The 17,515-nt window shown below is 46.5% G+C and overlaps 2 protein-coding genes across 3 annotated transcripts in view; both read left to right on the forward strand.

The window, feature by feature from the left end:
• CUNH10orf62 (chromosome unknown C10orf62 homolog) overlaps positions 1–206 on the forward strand; it is a 987-nt gene extending 781 nt beyond the window's left edge. Inside the window, exon 2 of the mRNA XM_023740553.1 lies at positions 33–206. Coding sequence (XP_023596321.1) covers positions 33–206 — 174 coding nt within the window. The remainder of the gene's footprint in view (positions 1–32) is intronic.
• Positions 1–15,841, forward strand: part of HOGA1 (4-hydroxy-2-oxoglutarate aldolase 1) — a 20,911-nt gene extending 5,070 nt beyond the window's left edge. Inside the window, exons 2-7 of one of the 2 annotated variants that reach the window (XM_004369997.1) lie at positions 7,303–7,431; positions 7,641–7,768; positions 8,380–8,514; positions 8,784–8,880; positions 10,216–10,349; positions 15,620–15,841. In XM_004369997.1, the coding sequence (XP_004370054.1) occupies positions 7,303–7,431; positions 7,641–7,768; positions 8,380–8,514; positions 8,784–8,880; positions 10,216–10,349; positions 15,620–15,769 (773 nt within the window). In that variant the 3' untranslated portion in view covers positions 15,770–15,841. The remainder of the gene's footprint in view (positions 1–7,302; positions 7,432–7,640; positions 7,769–8,379; positions 8,515–8,783; positions 8,881–10,215; positions 10,350–15,619) is intronic. The other variant, XM_004369998.1, reaches the window with a different exon arrangement.
• The last annotated feature ends 1,674 nt before the right edge of the window (positions 15,842–17,515 follow it).

Genomic DNA, 17,515 nt, shown 5'->3' on the forward strand with positions numbered 1-17,515 from the left:
ACCAGAGCCATCAGATTTATCCAAGTCACCAGAGCCATCAGGCTCATCCAGGTCACCAGAGCCATCAGGCTCATCCAGCTCACCAGAGCCATCAGATTTATCCAAGTCACCAGAGCCACCAGAGTCATCCAGGTCACCAGAGCCACCAGAGCCACAGCATGCCCAACCGCAGCCACCAGATCTATGACTCCTTTGAAGCTACCTAACCATGGATGAAGATGCCCCTTCCCCCAGCAGGGCTGGCACACATACTCAGGCAGTTTTCTCTCCTATGTGGCAACCTACGTGGCCCAGGGTAAGATGCTGCTGCCAAAATCCTCTCTTCTCCAGCCCCACAGCGGTCCTGGACCCCTTCGACTCCATGCGTGGGGTCTTCCACAGAGGACAGCCCCTGATGTTGGGAGAGCTGAGAGGAAGTGAAGTAGCTGAGACACTCTGAAGCTCCTGAAGACCCACCGAGAGAAGACAGACAAAGCAGACCCCCAGGAGCAGCTGGGAGCCCCACACTGATGCCAAATGCCTGGAACTGAGCCAATAAAGCCTTGCGTACCCTCACTCTGAGTCTGGAGGGTCTGTGGCCAACCTAAGGCCTGGGCAGGGAATGGGGAGAGAGCTTCTCCAGCAGCCCTTGGTGTGAGGGCCATGGCCTGGGGTATTTTCACTGGGCTCTTTTGAGACTCCTTAAAATGGCTCCCCAGTTCTCAGGTTCCAGGAATGGGATATCTCCAGGGGGTTCAACACTTACCAACTTGCCATAGCCAGGGAAGGGGAAAGCAGCCAGGTGTTGGGGATGGTGGAAAGAAATGGGCTTTCAGAAGAGGGTAAGCAAGTGGGGTGGGACAGAGGCCTCCTGTCCTCTTGGTGCCATCTTCACCCTGCCTATTTCTTCTCAAGCTATGTGGTGTCCCACATTACAGTTCTCTCTCCCTGCCCCACCTGTTTCCCCGGACCCATTCGGATCCATGTTTCCATGCTGGATCCCTCCCCACCACCTACCTTCAGAGCTATTGTGTTGGTATGATCTCTGCTCTTGTTTCTGTTACTGTTGTGCCTGTGACCGTGTCTGCTGCCCTGCTACTACCAGTATTACTAATACTACTACCGGCTTCCTCTTTTTGAGTTTTAGTATATGCTATACTCTGTGTTCAGTGTTAAATGTTAAGTCACAGCCCCATAAGGAAGGTATTAAGTTAACTCTATTTTGCAAATGAGGAATCTGAAGTTCAGAGAAATTATGCTGAGATGACATAGATTGTAAGTGATATTGCTAGGATTAGATCCCAGTTTTGCCGGATTCTAAACCTATACCACTAATCTCAGCCCTGTACCGCCTCTCAGGCTTCTTTCCACCATCCCCACATGGGGTCTACTTCTCTCATCCTTATTCCTCACCTCTTCCCAGGTGTTCTGACACTTTCTCTGCCCTCACGCAAACCTGGGACTCAAACTCCTCCTCCTCCTGTTTCCCAAGAAGCTATTTCTGGGGCAAGTGGTGGCCCCAAGTCAGTTAAAGGGAGGCAGCCACCTTTCCCGTGAAATTTGAGAGAAGTCAGCTACCAGCTACAAGGTACCATCTAATTCCAAGTGAAATTAGAAGAAATTTCTTACCATTTGGATCTATTATGGATTTACCAGCGGTTTCCAGCCTGTGGGCCTTATGCCCAAGCAAGAAGGGAGTGGGGGAGGAAGTGCACAGAATTACTGCAAAGGATGGATAAATTCATATATACCCTAGATGTTGTCATTTGCTTTTATGGAGTACCGTTGGGAGGAGTATTTGAATTTTTTGACATTACTAATAAGTGACCATATTTAAAAAAAAACAAAACTGTTGCCGTTGAGTGGATTCTGACTCATAGTGCCCTATGGGCTAGAGTAGAACTGCCCCATAGGGTTTCCAAGGAGCGGCTGGTGGATTTGAACTGCCAACCTTTTGGTTAGCAGCTGAGCTCTTAACCACCGTGCCACCAGGGCTCCATGACCATATGTGTGTGTGTGTGTGTGTGTGTGTGTGTGTGTATGTATCTATACACATACATATATACATGCATACACACACACATACATCAAGAGGCAGTCATTTGAACAGAACAAGGGGATACTGCGTGGTTGAAAGTCAGGAAGGGTGTGCATCAGGGTTGTATCCTTTCACCATATTTATTCAATCTGTATGCAGAGCAGATAATCCGAGAAGCTAGACTATATGAAGAAGAATGGGGCATCAGGATTGGAGGAAGACTCATTAACGATCTGCGATACGCAGATGACATAACCTTGCTTGCTAAAAGTGAAGAGGACTTAAAGTAGTGTAGTTACTGATTAAGATCAAAGACCACAGCCTGCAGTATGGATTACACCTTAACATGAAGAAAACAAAAATCCTCACAACTGGACCAATTAGCAACATTACGATAAACGGAGAAAAGATTGAAGTTGTCAAGGATTTCATTTACTTGGATCCACAATCAATACCCATGGAAGCAACAGTCAAGAAATCCAACGACACATTGCTCTGGACAAATCTGCTCCAAAAGACCTCTTTAAAGTGTTAAAAAGCAAAGTTGTCACCTTGAAGACTAAGGTGCTCCTGACCCAAGCCATGGTATTTTCAATTGCCTCATATGCACATGAAAGCTGGACGATGAATAAAGAAGACTAAAGAAGAATTGACACCTTTGAATCATGGTGTTGGTGAAGAAAGAACAAATCTGTCTTGGAAGAAGTACAACCAGATGCTCCTTAGAAGCAAGGATGATGAGACCACGTCTCACATACTTTGGACATGTTATCAGGAGGGATCAGTCCCTAAAGAAGGACATCATGCTTGGCAGAGTAGAGGGTTATCGAAAAAGAGGAAGATGTCAAGGAAGACTTCAGAGACCGTCCAGTCCAATTCCCTCATTTAAAGCAGAGGTCAGACTGATAAATTTTTGTCTAATGTGGGCGGGGGAGGGCAGACTTGAAATTTCTGAGGCCCTCTGTGCATTTGAGTAGGCAGCAAGGAACTGGTAATGGAAGTTCGCAGGAAAGCTGTCCAGTGGAGGAATCCCAGAAAGACTCTCAGAGGACGTGGCAATGATGATGCACTAAGAGGGCATAACAGTGACCAGGAATGCTCTTTATATAAGAGAGGCTGTGCTTCCTCTTGGCCACTGTATGTCACCATGTTTCTCATGCATCCTCAACCCCAAACACCCACTCCCCTTCCCAGGCCACTCTGGCTTCCCTGAGCATCCAGAACAACCGTGGGGGCAGGGGAGAATAGCTCTGAAATGAGAATGAGCCTCTTTGGTCTCACAGCTGGAGGGGCCTGGGAGGTCCTGGAGTGCTGTCTCTGCTCCAACGCCAGCCATCCTCCTCCGCTTCAAAGGAAAACTGCCACCTTCCTGATTTAAGGCTTCAGCACTTTCTTCTGGGGTTATGATAACTACGGCTCACACTTATTGAGTGCCAGGTTCTATTCCTAGCACTTTACAACTCGCATCTCATTGAAACCTCATGATAGCACTGTGAGGAAGGTACCCCTATTCTTCAGCTGAGGAAGCTGAGGTTTGGTTAAGCCGTTTGCTCAAGATCTCATATCTCACGAAGGACCACAATGAGACTTCAGTCCTAGCTCCTCTGACTTCAGAGCCTATGCATCGGACAATTCTGCTCCATGGCCTTCCTGCTCCTCTGCCACTCGCTTGCCTCGGTTCCCCTGCCCATGCAGGACCCTGGCCTTTTCCTCTCCTCTAGGCCCCTCTCTACATGAGGGGAGGCACGTCAGGCCTGGCAGTGGACATCTAGCCAGGGAGAAGGAGGGAGCTCTTGCAGCATTTAGTTTTGTATACCAGCTTTGCTCCTGGCTTCCTTTTCTTTCCTTTCTCCCAGATATCTATTTATGATAATCCTGTTGCCTTGTATGCTGCAAACTATTTCAAAATATTTTTGGAATGGAATGAAGTGGGTAGGAGAAAGAAGAAGTAAGAGAAAGTTAAATAAGAAAAGTTGAGAGGAAAGTGATTTTACCAACAATCCCTTAATAATCAGATTCAAAGTTCTTTCTTGTTCATTTTCTTATTTTAAATAGTCCTGTAAGATAGGCTTGGAAAGGATTTCATTGCTATTCTACAGAGGAGGAAACGGAGACTCAGGGACATGCTGTGACATGCTCAAAAGCCAGAGGTGACTCTTGAGTCCAGAGCTCCTCCAGCTACACCACACTTCTGTCTTCCCCAGCCTGGCATTTCTTCCCTCTTGAGAGTTGGGCCTGGGTCAGATGCTCCCTTATAAAAGGAAAGAGAGAGGGCTGTGCCACTAGGAGCCTCAAGCACAGGAGCCTGCTTCTGCCTTCCAGAGTGTAAGACCGAAAAGCTGTGCTGTTCAGGGCAGGTGCCCAGAACCTGTCCACCTGGAGGGAACTGATCACCAGGATGAGGAGTGACCTGGATGTGAGTGACTGTGGCTGAAGAAGGACTGTAGCAAGAACCAGCCCCAGTTCCCAGCCCAGTTGACACCTGTAGCCAGTACATGTTAGGAACCTCTCAAACAAATGATTGATAAAACAGGAAAACGCAAAATAAAGGGGTGGGAAGCAGGACTGGGGAGGAAGATGTCTTTGGCATTTAAACAGAAGTGGCAAGAGCTTGATCCTTAAATACTTAGTCAGATGGTGCTGGTCCGAAAGTGGATGGACTCAGGCCCTCATCCGGGTTTGACAGCTCTGCACATGGGTATGACCCACTGGCGAAGGACTGGGGCCTCATGTAGCAGGATGTGTAGGAAGGCTGCTAACCCGACACCAAGGAATGGATCCTCAGGAGGCAATCAACAGAAGCCAGGAGCTATTTGCCTCCAGATGTTCCCTGCAATGCTATCAAAGCAAAAAACTGGGGGGAAATTGCTAAATGTCTAGTGAGAGAGATTCTGGCAATCCACTCAGTGGGATCTAACGATGTAGTTAACAGCATGGAAATAGGTTGGTGGTGTAAAGTTGAGTCTACATCCCACTGTGTCCCCTTAAGGATGACTCACAGGAACAATTTCTCTTGGTTCCAGTGCCAGGAAACTGTGCTTTTCCAGGGCAGCTGCTTTGCTTTTATCTTTTGGATTCTACATATGTGTTAGCTGACCATGTTTCCTTTTTAGCTTTGACTGTCAGGAAACTCTAAGTCAAATTTATGGCCCATCCTCACAACTGTATTGCAGGAATTTTCTATGCCAACGTTGCTCCTGGCTTTATTATTGTTTTCCCCTTCTCCCAGATATCATTCTATTTGTTGATAATCCTAAGGTATTGTATGCTTTCCTGTGGATCATAATGGCCCAATCTGCAATCGTGGGGATGGCGCAGAATTGGGCAGTGTTTCATTTCACTGTGCGTGGGGTCACCATGAGTTGGGGGCGACTTGAGGGCAGCTAACAACAACATTGTTTGCTATATTTGTAAACTACTTTTTTTTTTTTTTTTTGGCAGGGGGTGGGGAATGGAATGGAGTGGGGAAGAGAAAGAAAAGAACAGGAAAAAGAAAGTTAAATTTTGACAAAAGTTGAGAGAAAAGTGATTTTACTCACACTTCCTTGTTATCCTGCTGAAGAGCATCAGTTCTTCTGGTCTTTGCTGGATGTTAAAGGGTTGACATCTGTAGCTGGTACATGTTAGAAACCCCTCGAACAAATGATTGATAAAACAGAAAAATGCAAAATAGAACAATGAGATTTCACTTTTCACCCAGCAAATTGGCAAAAATTAGTTTTGACAATACCAAGTGTTAGCATGGATGAACACTAACAGGCTCTCTCATGCTGCTGATGGGATATACACTGGTTAATTAAAGACAAGTTTGGCACATGAAGATGCATGCCCATATGACCCACCAATTACATGCCCAAGTATCTTAACTCCAGAAAAACTCCTGCACATGTGCACAGGAGATATTACAGAAAATGTTTGTTTCAACATTGCTTGTAATAGCAAAAAGAAGGAAACATTTTAAATGTCCTCAACAGGAGAATGAAAAATAAATTGTAGTCTAACCATATAACAGAATACTACACAGCAATTAAAAGGAATGCATCAGAGCTACATGTACTGCTATGGACAAAGCTTAAAACTTAATGCTGAGCAAAAACAGCAAATTGCAGAAGGTTATATAAATTTGAGAGTCGCTGGGTGTACAAACAGTTAATGCATTCAGCGGCTAACCAAAAGTTGGAGGTTCAAGTTCACCCAGAGTCACTTCAGAAAAAAGGCCTGGTGCTCTCTGAAAAATCAGCCATTGAAAACCCTATGGAGAGAAAACAAGATACAAGGGCAAGATTAGTCCAAAGGACTAATGGACCACAGCTACCACGGCCTCCACCAGACTGAGTCCAGAACAACTAAATGGTGCCCAGCTACCACCACTGACCGCTCTGACAGGGATCACAACAGAGGGCCCCAGACAGAGCTGGAGAAAAACGTAGAACAAAATTGTAACTCACAAAAAAAAAGTCCAGACTTACTGGCCTGACAGAAACTGGAGAAACCCTGAGAGTACGGTCCCCAGACACCGTTTTAGCTCAGTAATGAAGTCACTCCCAAGATTCACCCTTCAGCCAAAGATTAGACAGCTCCATAAAACAAAACGAGACTAATGGGACACAACAGCCCAGGGACAAGGACTAGAAGGCAGGACGGGACAGGAAAGCTGGTAATAAGGAACCCAAGGTCGAGAAGGGAGTGTGTTGACATGTCATGGGGTTGTTAACTAATGTTATAAAACAATATGTGTACTAACTGTTTAATGAGAAACTATTTGTTCTGTAAATCTTCATCTAAAGTGCAATAAAAAAAGAAAACCTTCTGGAGCACAGTCCTACTCTGACGAACAAGAGGTCACCATAAGTCAGAATCGAGTCAGTGGCAACTGGTTTATATAAGTTTGATCCCATTTACAAGAAGTTTAAAATTGCCAGAACTAAATTACGTCTTGCTCATGGGTTCAAATGTATGTCTTCAGTGTATAAAGTCAGGACAGAGAGAAGAGGAAGAGGAAGGTGATCAGGGGTGGGTTGCCTTGGGTGTTGGGTACACTGATGTGGATTGTATTATTATCCTTTTGGGTGTATTTAAAACATTTCATTAAAACAAAGAAAAATCACTTGAAAACCCTCACTGTAAATGGGTAAGAACACATTCTGGCTGCATCAGAAAGGAAATATGTGAAAAGGCTGTGGTGTTAGGGAGGTAGGAACCTGGGTGAGTGTAATACCAATGCCCTGGTTGTTCATAAGAGGATGAGCAGGTGTCAGCTGGCTGTGATGGGACCTGTGTTGCAGGCTTCGTGGTCCAGGGCTCCAATGGTGAGTTCCCCTTCCTGACGAGCAGTGAGCGCCTGGAGATGGTGAGCCGTGCGCGCCAGGCCGTGCCCAAGGACAAGCTCCTGATTGCTGGCTCCGGCTGCGAGTGTGAGGCCATAATGTCCAGGACCCTGGAGGTGGCTGAGGGTGGGGTTCAGGCTCCTTGGCCCTGGGAGTTGGGTTCTGCCTACTTGTTCTACTTCTTCTGAGACACGCTGAGGCACCCTTTGTCTGCCCCAGGGACCTAGCCCAGGCCTTTTATCTCCTGCTCTTGCCCTCCATGACTCATAGAGAAGACTCCATTTTTCCGCCTGCAGCCACTCAAGCCACAGTGGAGATGACCGTGAGCATGGCCCAGGTTGGGGCTGATGCTGTCATGGTGGTGACCCCTTGCTACTATCGTGGCCGCATGAGCAGTGCTGCCCTCATTCACCACTACACCAAGGTGGGTGTGATGGGTGGGCATGGGTTCGAGGCAGGGTGTGGGTTTGAGAGGAGGCTAGATGAGGTGGAGACAATGCTGAGGGATAGAAAAGGAGCAAGGGGTAGGTGGTGAGCGTTATTTCTGTCGAGTTGATGCCAACTCATAGCAACCCAATGTGACAGAGTAGAACTGCCCCATAGGATTTTCTTGGCTGTAATCTTTACAGGCGTAGATCGCCAGGTCTTTTCTCCCACGGAGATGCTGGAGTGCCACCACGTACCAGCTTTGTGACATCGGGCAATTTACGTAACCATTCTGAGTCGCTGTTTCCTCCTCCTTCAAAATGGGAGGAATAATGGTATCTTTGTCATAAGTTTATTGTGAGGATTAAATGAGATCATGAGCATAATGGGCTTAGGATGGTACCTGGCACATACAAAGCGCCCAGTAAATATTGCAGATTATTATTACTTAAAATCGGTGTCCATGGTACTTGTGACTTATAGTTAAGCTGGTGACCTGTCCAAGTGGTGCTGCAGTGACCCAGGCCAGGTCCTTGCTGGTTGTGGGCAGTCACTGGGGCTTTGATGGGCTGGGCAGCTCCCATTTACCCCTTTTCTCTACCCTCTTAGGTTGCTGACCTCTCCCCCATCCCTGTGGTGTTGTACAGTGTCCCGGCCAACACAGGGCTGGACTTGCCTGTGGATGCGGTAGTCACGCTGTCCCAGCACCCAAATATTGTGGGCATCAAGGACAGCGCTGGTGATGTGAGTGGCAGGCCACTCCCAGGCCGGGGCATGCCTCTCTTTCTCTGGGCCCTAGCACTTTTGCTACCAAAGTTAGGGCAGCTCTGGGACCACTCCGTCCTGGGCACCTGTTTGGGTTCTCTCTGTCCTTGGGCACTCGGGGCTTTGTCTGAACTTTGGGGCATCTCTCCAGGAATGGGGCTCTCCTACAACAACGCTTCCCCAGCCCTCACTCCAGGCTGGCGGCTGGGGCTCTGGGCCCAGCACGCACTCCGGGTTTGTTCTTTCAGGTGACCAGGATCGGGCTGATTGTTCACAAGACCAGGAAACAGGATTTCCAGGTGTTGGCTGGATCAGCTGGCTTCCTGCTTGCCAGCTATGCCTTGGGTAGGGTGCCCTCTGCTCTCAAACTGTGATCGGTGACCAAGATTCACAGGACAGCTGGGCTCTGCTGGGAGAGACCCTGAGGGCTGGGACTGGGGCTGCAGAGGGCATTTGCCAGCATGCCTGCTCTGAAACCTCAGGAATTTTGGCCATGCCATTTGCCTTTCTGAATACTGGGTGCTGTGTGTGACCTTGGTGGCATGGAGTGGAGGGTGGGAGTATAAAACGCCTGGCCTGTACAATGCCTATAGGAATGCCTGCAGTTTGTTCTGAGTCCTGAGCTCCCTACCTAGGTGACGAATTTAGGTCCTCTAATCACATCTTGAAAGGAGCACACCCAGAATGCTTCCTAAAAACAAGGATGGCGAGACTACACCTCATGTACTTTGGACATGTTATAAGCAGGGATCAGTCCCTGGAGAAGGACATCATGCATGGTAAAGTAGAGGATCAGGGTATAAGAGGAAGACCCTCAATCAGATGGATTGACACAGTGGCTGCAATGATGGGCTCAAACATAGCAACAATTGTGAGGATGGCACAGGACCAGGCAGTGTTTCCTTCTGTTGTACAGTGGGTCCCTGAGTCGGAACCGACTCGAGGGCACCTAACGTCAACAGCAACATATGTACTTATTCCAATTGCCTGCTCTTTCTCTCTCCAGCCTTGAGGCCACCGTGCGTTTGGTCATTCCTAACTAGCCTTAGAATCACATGCACAGCCTGCAGCAGTGCCAGGGCTTTCTCAGATCACAGCCAACACATTTTCATTGCCCGGATGAGAACAAAGAGGACCAGAGAGAGTCTGTGAGTTGGCCAAGTTTATATGGCCAATGGGAGGAAATGCCAAGTCTCTTGACTCTGTGTTCAGAGCTCTTTCCAGCTTCCCCCACCTCCACCCCACCTCCGTCTCAGGCTGGATTCACTGGGTGGAATACGGTTTCAGAAGAGCAAAAAGCTTCCCATGCACTTCACCTCCCTCCAGGATTTATGAGTCAGGGGCTATTGGACGAACACTGGAGGTGTGCACTGGCAGGTGGGACCTTACTAGGGGGGCAAGATGTGGGGGCAGGGAAAGAACCGTCCTTAGTTAGCCTCTGGCTCTGCTCCCTGCCCCTCACAGAACAGCTCTGAGCAGCACTCAGTGTGCAGGGTTCTGCTTTGAACATGCAGGCAGCTTTCCTCTCTGGAAATCTGTACTTTGTGAACTCACAGAGTTTGCCCCTGACATGGCCAACCAGTGCCACAGAAATTGCATTCTGTCTCCCCAGGGGGAGAGGGTTCTACATTCTCTGTGAGAAGAGACTCTGCTGATGTTCTGCAACTTACTCTGCGACAGGAGCTGTGGGGGGTGTGTGTGCCCTGGCCAATGTCCTGGGGGCCCAGGTGTGCCAGCTGGAGCAACTCTGCCTCACAGGGCAATGGGAAGATGCCCAGAAGCTGCAGCACCGACTCATTGAGCCAAACACTGCGGTGAGCTCCCAGCCCAGGGCAGCAGGGGGTGGGAAGGGGCTCTGTGCCCTCATTGGAGCAGGAGCCAGGGCTGGCACAGGGGTCTCACTCAGCCTCTTCTCTCTCAGAACATCCTTTCCAGTGTGGGAACTTCTTGTGCCTCCCCAGCAAATCCTGACTTCAGACAAAGTTGAGCCCTATTGTGTCTCACACTTAAGTGTGCACTGGGATGCTAGTTAAAATTCTAATTTTTTAGGTCTGGAGTGGGGCCCAGAAATATGCATTGAAACAAGCATCCTGGGTGATTATGACATAATCCTGGGAGCTGACCTAGAGATGCACCACCCTCAAGGGAGTGAACCATGGCCAGCTTTATCGGGGCCAGATGCTAAAAAAGAGACTATTGGGAGTAGCAGAGGAGGAGTTGGAAGGCTGGAGGAGAATCCTGTCTTTAAAGTCTGTTCCGTGGTCAGATCATGCACCCCAATTCTGTGCTGGGCAAGCTGGGGAGAACCTAAGATGTTAAGAACCTGCCTAGTGCTAGGCAGGGTTGTGTGGAGCCATAATGGAGTCTGAGAGAAAAAGAAAAACGTGTGCTCCTATGTACATGATCTTATGTATTTTTTTAAATTAAACTTTCTATTTTGAGACAGTTGTAGGTTCACATACAATTGTAAGAAATAATACAGAGAGATCCCATGTAGCTTCTATTCAATTTTCCCCAATGGTTACATCTTACAGAACAATAGTGCAATGTCACAACCAGGATATAGACATTGATACAGTCAAAATACAAAACAATTCCATCACTACAAGTATCTCTCATGTTACTCTTTTATAGCCATGCCCCCTTTCCTCATTTCCTTTTTGTTTAGAGAACTTCCTTTAGCAGTTCTCATAGGGTTGGTCTGCAGACGACAAATTCACTTAGTTTTCCTTCATATAAGAATGTCTGAATTTCTTCTTCATTCCTGAAGGATATTTTCACTGGACGTAAATTCTGGATTGACTGGTTTGTTTTTTTTCCTATCAGCACTTGAAAAATATACCACTTCCTTCTGGCATCTCTGGTTTCTCAAGAGAAATCTGTTGTCATTGAAAGCGGTTGTGGTTTTTTTCTCTGTCGGAAGGTGTTATTTCTCTCTCACTGCTTTCAAGAATTTTTCATGGTCTTTAATTTTCCAAAGTTTGACTATGATGTGTCTTTGGGTGAATTTCTTTGGGTTTATCCTATTTGGGGTTCACTCACCTTCTTGAATCTGTAGGTTTATGTCTTTTGCCAAATTTGAGGAGTTTTCAGCCATTATTTCTTTGAGCACTTTTTTGGTCCCACCCTCTTTCTTCACTCCGTTGGAGACTCTGATGACACAAATGTTAAATCTTTTGTTACAGCCCCACAGGTCCCTGAGGCTGTGTTCTTTTTTGTCTCTGTTTTTCAGACAGAGTAATTTCTATTGTTCTATCTTCCAGTTCATTGATTTTTTTTCCTTTGTCCCTTCCATTCTGCTCTTGAGCCCATTGAGTTTTTAATTTTGGTTATTGCATTTTTCAGTTCTAAAGTTTCCATTTGATTCTTCTGTATATCTGCTGTTTCTTTGCTGATATTTTCTATTTCTTTGCTAAAAATTTATATTTTTTCCATTTGATGCGTTCATATTTGTTTGTTGAAGCATTGCTATGATGGTTGCATTAAAACCTTTGTCAGATAATTCTAACAGCTCTGTCATCTCGGTGTTGGCATCGATTGTCTTTTTTGAGATTTCCTGGTTTCTGGTACGTAAATGATTTTTTCTTTTATTTTTTTTTAGTCTGTAAAAATATATATAATACAACATTTGCCAATTCAACATTTTCCAGGTGTATAATTTAGTGATATCAATTATGTTAATGTGTTGTGCAACCACAACCCATGAATGATTTTCAGTATTGAAATCTGTACATTTTGGGTATTATGTCATGAGACTTTGGGTCTTAGTTAAGCCTTCTGTTGTTGCTGACTTTCTCTGACACCACTCTGACAGGGCAAGGGGAAGCACCACCTTGTTACTGCCAGATAGGGGTAGGGGTCCAGTCTCCCCACTCAGCCTCCAGTGACAGTTGAGAGAGTACTCTTTCTTACTGATAGGTGGCGGTGGGAGTTCCAGTTCTCCACTAGGCCCCCACTGACACCTCCCTGACTGGAAGGGGTGGGAGTGCCTCATTACTGCTCCTCACTGACATCATGTATGTAAGAGGAGATGGCCTCCTTACGGGCAGGCAGTGGTGAAAGTCCTGACTCTCCACCAACCCTCCTCTGACACCATGCCTGTGGGAGGGGGACAGGCACCTACTGCTGAGTGGGAGAGGAAGCTCAGGCTCCCAGGTAGTTTCCACTAACACCATGGGTGGGTAGAAGGGGTCCTCGTTACTGCTTGATGGAGATAGGAATGCTGGCTCCCTACTTGGCCTTCTGTGACACCACCCAGGTGGATGGAGGGAATGGGATGCCATTACAGCCTGGTAAGGATGGATGTTTAGGCTTCTTACTCAGCTGTTGCTGTGGCCTGAGTGGGGGTAGGACCAAATTTTTTTTTTTTTTCCTCCAGTGTTTGGCTGGAGTAGAGCAATTATTGTCCAGAAGTTTTCTATCTTGCTAGACTGCCTCTTTCCTGGTCCTTGGCTAGACAGTAGACTTTTGCTGGGGCTTTTTTTTTTTGTCTGTGCCCATTGGCGTTTCTGGGTTGCCGGCTTCTTCAGCAAGACATATGAGGCAAAAAGAAACCCAGAGAACTCACCACTGTGTCTTTCCTTGAATTCTGAGGTTCGTAGTTAATCTTCTTCTCTCTACCTTTTGGAGTCTCATGTTTGTTTTTTATATACTGTCCAGGGTTTTTAGTTGTACTTAGTGGGAGGTATAGGGAAAAGTAGATCTACTCCATCCTCCCATAAGCTGAAGATCTAATTGTTTTTTAAATGGTTATTTTTTTTTGTTAGAAGTAGTTGAAAAAACATTGAAAAATTAAAAAGTGTATTTAAATTCACAGTATTATTTTAAGTTTAAGTATTTTATTTATACCGAAAGCATAATTATAATTTTACTTTCTTAGCTATGATAGAAGAAAACTCATCAATAAAGTTTTTCAAAATCTACTTCTAGAAAAAAAAATTAACCATTAAAAACATGTATATGGGGTGCACATTTTTCCTTTTGCCTCAGGTTCCAATATGGTATGGCGTGACACTGTTATTCGACATTTTGTTCATCATAGATTTTTAGCATTTATCTTGATCTTTAGAAAATGTTATATTAAAATATTATTTATCTTGATTGCCGAGTTTTTTGGCACCTCCTTAAATTTTGCATCCTAGGCAAGCGCCTTCCTAGCCTCACTCTAGGCCCAGCACTGAGCTAGACACTCACAGTATTTTGTTTGGATCAAGTTACAAGTGTGCTCTCGATCTATCTCATAGTTTATATCCTTGCCTCACAGGGCAGACTAACTCAGGTTTAGGGAAAGGACAGCTGAGGAGGCAAGCACAAATCTCCCTGGATATGGAAGTTCTCCTGGGATAAGACACTCAGCACATAGTATGTAAGGACCACAGAAATGAGGGCCTTTTGACTAAGCCCTATCAGGGCACAGGCTGTCCTGTACATGCTAGACATTCTACTAGGGTGGGGCCTCTGCTCTCTCATTCCTATCCGCCTGGGAAAGAGAAAGTCCCAGAGCCCGAATACCATACCAGGAAGAGCAAAAGCTTTCAGGGCTCTTGGGGACTGGTCTAATATTAGTGTTATTTTTCTCATCTGGCCCTTGTGACATCTCTACGGAGTAGGCGTTGTTATGACTTCATCTTACAGATGAAGCAGCTTGGGCTGCCCCTTGGGAAGAGAGGATGCCTTGCTGCCATCCTAGCTCCCTGCATGTTGTCATTTCTTACCCTTCATTTGTGCCTTCTCCTCTGCCAGCTCTGGGCACACACTCAGGAATGCCTGGAACACCTTTCTGCTGCCTGGGCTGTGGGCTCAGCCACCCCAAGAGCAGCTTGATGTCACCCTATTGCCCTCCCCGCCCTGGTTGAACACAATGTCCTTCCTCCACCTTCCCATCCAGCTACCCTCCTACCCTCAGCTATATTTAGGATTTTCCATGGTCTTTACCACCAAAGCATTCAACTGTTTCTCAGAGTCTGAAGAGGGGACAGATCTGTAATCTTGAGAAACCTATATGGTAGACACAAAGTTTCCTCTTGTTTCCACCCTCCCCCCTAGGTCTCTCTCACCCTACTCAGGTTTTGGGTGAAAAGGCCAGGTTATTAGAACATTATGGCTGGGGCTAGGCCTAGGAAGAGAGTGGCTTACTACCAATTCCAAGAAAAAAAATCCCATGCTTGTTAAAGCCTACTGGCCTCTAGTGGTGACTAGTTATTAGTCAATTATCCATCAGTGGTCCCCAGCCTTTTTACCCCAAACAACCTCTCTTATTATCTTTTCCTTTCATGGAACCTACACTTCTGAGGTTTTACCTTCTCTCCAAATAAAACTTTACTAAGTAATGATTGGTTTCCTAGTTTTTATGTAGTCAAAGATTCACCTAACACTTCCAATCAGCATGAAATAACCAGTTGCAACACCAAAAGTAAAGAAACTCGATGCTTCACTCACTCTATTCCATGCATGATTTAAATTATGACTGTAGCTTTAGGACCTGCATTATAATAGAAAAGACTCTAGAGATCATGTTCAGCCTCCTCATTTTTTGGACCAGGGACCTTGCTCAGGGATGATAAGTAAATGACACAAGGTTACACAACAAAACTTCTTTGAGCAAATGACTCATTGTTTTCCCTGCGAGAAGCATTTAGAGTTGGGGTCAGGGAGGAACTATGGTTGGGTGCGGGGAACCCTGCTACATGGGGAGTGGAGGTCCCAGTTGTGCCTGAGGCTCTCACAGGCCCTTCTGTTTCCTGGCTTCCTAGGCCTGATGTGCCCTGGGTCAGGTTCCAGGGAACTGGGCTACAGACAGGTGATGCTCTAGTGCCCAGAGGAATCACTACTCTCTCTCCTTATAGACTGGATTTTTTCTCCTAAACCTTCCTTCATTAATCTAGGGCTTTTACATTTTAGTAACATGCTTTCTGTTCCCTAAATCTGGTTTCCTAATCTACCCTGGTGTCATAGATTTGGTATAGTAACTTCAGCGGGGACGGAGGGTGGGAATGCCAATTTTCTGAAAGGAATAGGTGCCTGGGCCCCAGATATGGGTGTGCAGGGGATTCCCCAGTCTCTTCTAACAGGCCCTGCTTCTCAGGTGACCCAGCGCTTTGGGATCCCAGGGCTGAAGAAAACCATGGATTGGCTTGGCTACTACGGAGGCCCCTGCCGTGCCCCACTGCAGGAGCTGAGCCCCGCTGAGGAGGAGGCGCTGCGCATGGATTTCACCAACAATGGCTGGCTCTGAGAGCGAAGCGGGGATAGGCTCGGCCTGATTCCATCCCAGCCTCCAGCCTTGTACCTGCCACCTGAAGAGAAGCATAGGGGAGCTGGCGGTTAGAGGCTCCTTTCCCACTCTAGTCCTCCAGGTGGCCTCTCACCAGGCACCACCACTCGCATCTCCTGTTCTCAACCCCATGACTTCTCATCTTTGTATCCTAAATTCTGTGTCTCTAGAGCCCCTCAGTCTAGGAAGGAGCGATTTCTCTCTGCTGTGGATGCTTTCCTGTCCCCCAAGATACAGGAACCAGGAGCCAGAGGGAAAGGACATGGTGGGCACAGCAGGGTAGTTTGTATTTCAGAAGAAAGACTACTTGGACTTGACAATACAAACATGAGTAACACAGCACAGCTGGAAGCCAGGGCTACTCCTAAGAACCCAAATTCTGACTTCTTCCAGGGAACTATGTAGGTCAGGAAACTTGATCAGGAAAGCGTCATTGGTCTTTGAAAGGCTCCCAAGCTGCATCCCAACCACACTGCCCTTTCTCAAATCTCTGTTTTCTTTCATCTCATATGCTTGTCTCTAGCCTTGGATTCTAACCATTGAAAAGCTAGGCGGGCACTGAGGCAGCCCAGCAGCTTGCTAGAATTGCTAAATAATGACACCTGGTGGATAAATGTTATAGTCTAGAAGCCTATTCTAGCCAGCCCGGGTCTGAAACACTAGGGAAGGGAACTTGGCCTGAGACAGGACCATCCTCTCATCTATAGGCACTCTGCTTTTATTGTTAAAAATAACTACTTCGTTAACTGCAATAAAGTTTAGTAAGTAAAACTAGTGTGGCTATGTGCAGATCAACACTCCACTGCTGTGCAAATCGCAAGGCCTGCCCCTCCAGGTTTCCTGCCCAGATGTCAAGAACCTTCCAGTAAAAGCAATTCAGCTGTCAAGGTCTGCTTTTTCCCAGCCCTGAGAGAGCCCCTAACAATACTGAGGAAACACAGGCATTAGATTCCTGGCAGCCTAGGGGAAGGTTTATGAAAGTTTTGAAAGAGAGAGGTAAGAGGCAAAAGGTTCAATTGAGATATTTAGATCAAAAAAGGCCACTTGCTTCAAAATGTTTAACCATTTTCAGTGATGTGACCAGTTTCAGGAAAACTGAGATGAATGTTTTAAAAATTACTCTGGTTAAAAAGAAAGCTTCCAAAACCAAAACCAAACCTGTTGCCATTGAGTGGATTACAACTCACAGTGACACTATAGGACAGAGTAGAACTTCCCCATAGGGTTTCCAAGGCTGTAAATCTTTATGGAAGCAGACTGCCAGATCTTTTTCCTGCGGAGCATCTGGTGGGTTCGAACCGCTGATCTTTCGGTAAGCACCCGAGCACTTAAACCACTTTGTCGCAGCGGCGACGGTAATCGGGATGGCGAAGACAGTAACCAACTGCACAACTCTTACAGAGAAGTGGGGCCAGGAGAGTCACTCTGAGGAGGCAACCCCCACTTCAGTCCCAGGAGTTTATTTTATAGTCAATACAGCAATCAATAAGGCAATTAACAAAACAATGGGCTTTGAATGTGGGCAAGGGAGAAGGAATTCAGGTAAACAAGTCAATCAGCAAAGGGACAATAGGTTTGGGAAAACACATCCAGACAAGTCTCAACATGTTGGGGACAAGTCTCAACATTCTGTGCAGCATAGAGGCCTGTGGGGGCTGCAGTTGTCAATAGTGCAGCCATGTTTAAATGGCATATATCCCCACATTT

The sequence above is a fragment of the Trichechus manatus genome, unplaced genomic scaffold (assembly GCF_000243295.1).
Source record: "Trichechus manatus latirostris isolate Lorelei unplaced genomic scaffold, TriManLat1.0 scaffold00007, whole genome shotgun sequence".
Lineage (NCBI taxonomy): Eukaryota > Metazoa > Chordata > Mammalia > Sirenia > Trichechidae > Trichechus > Trichechus manatus.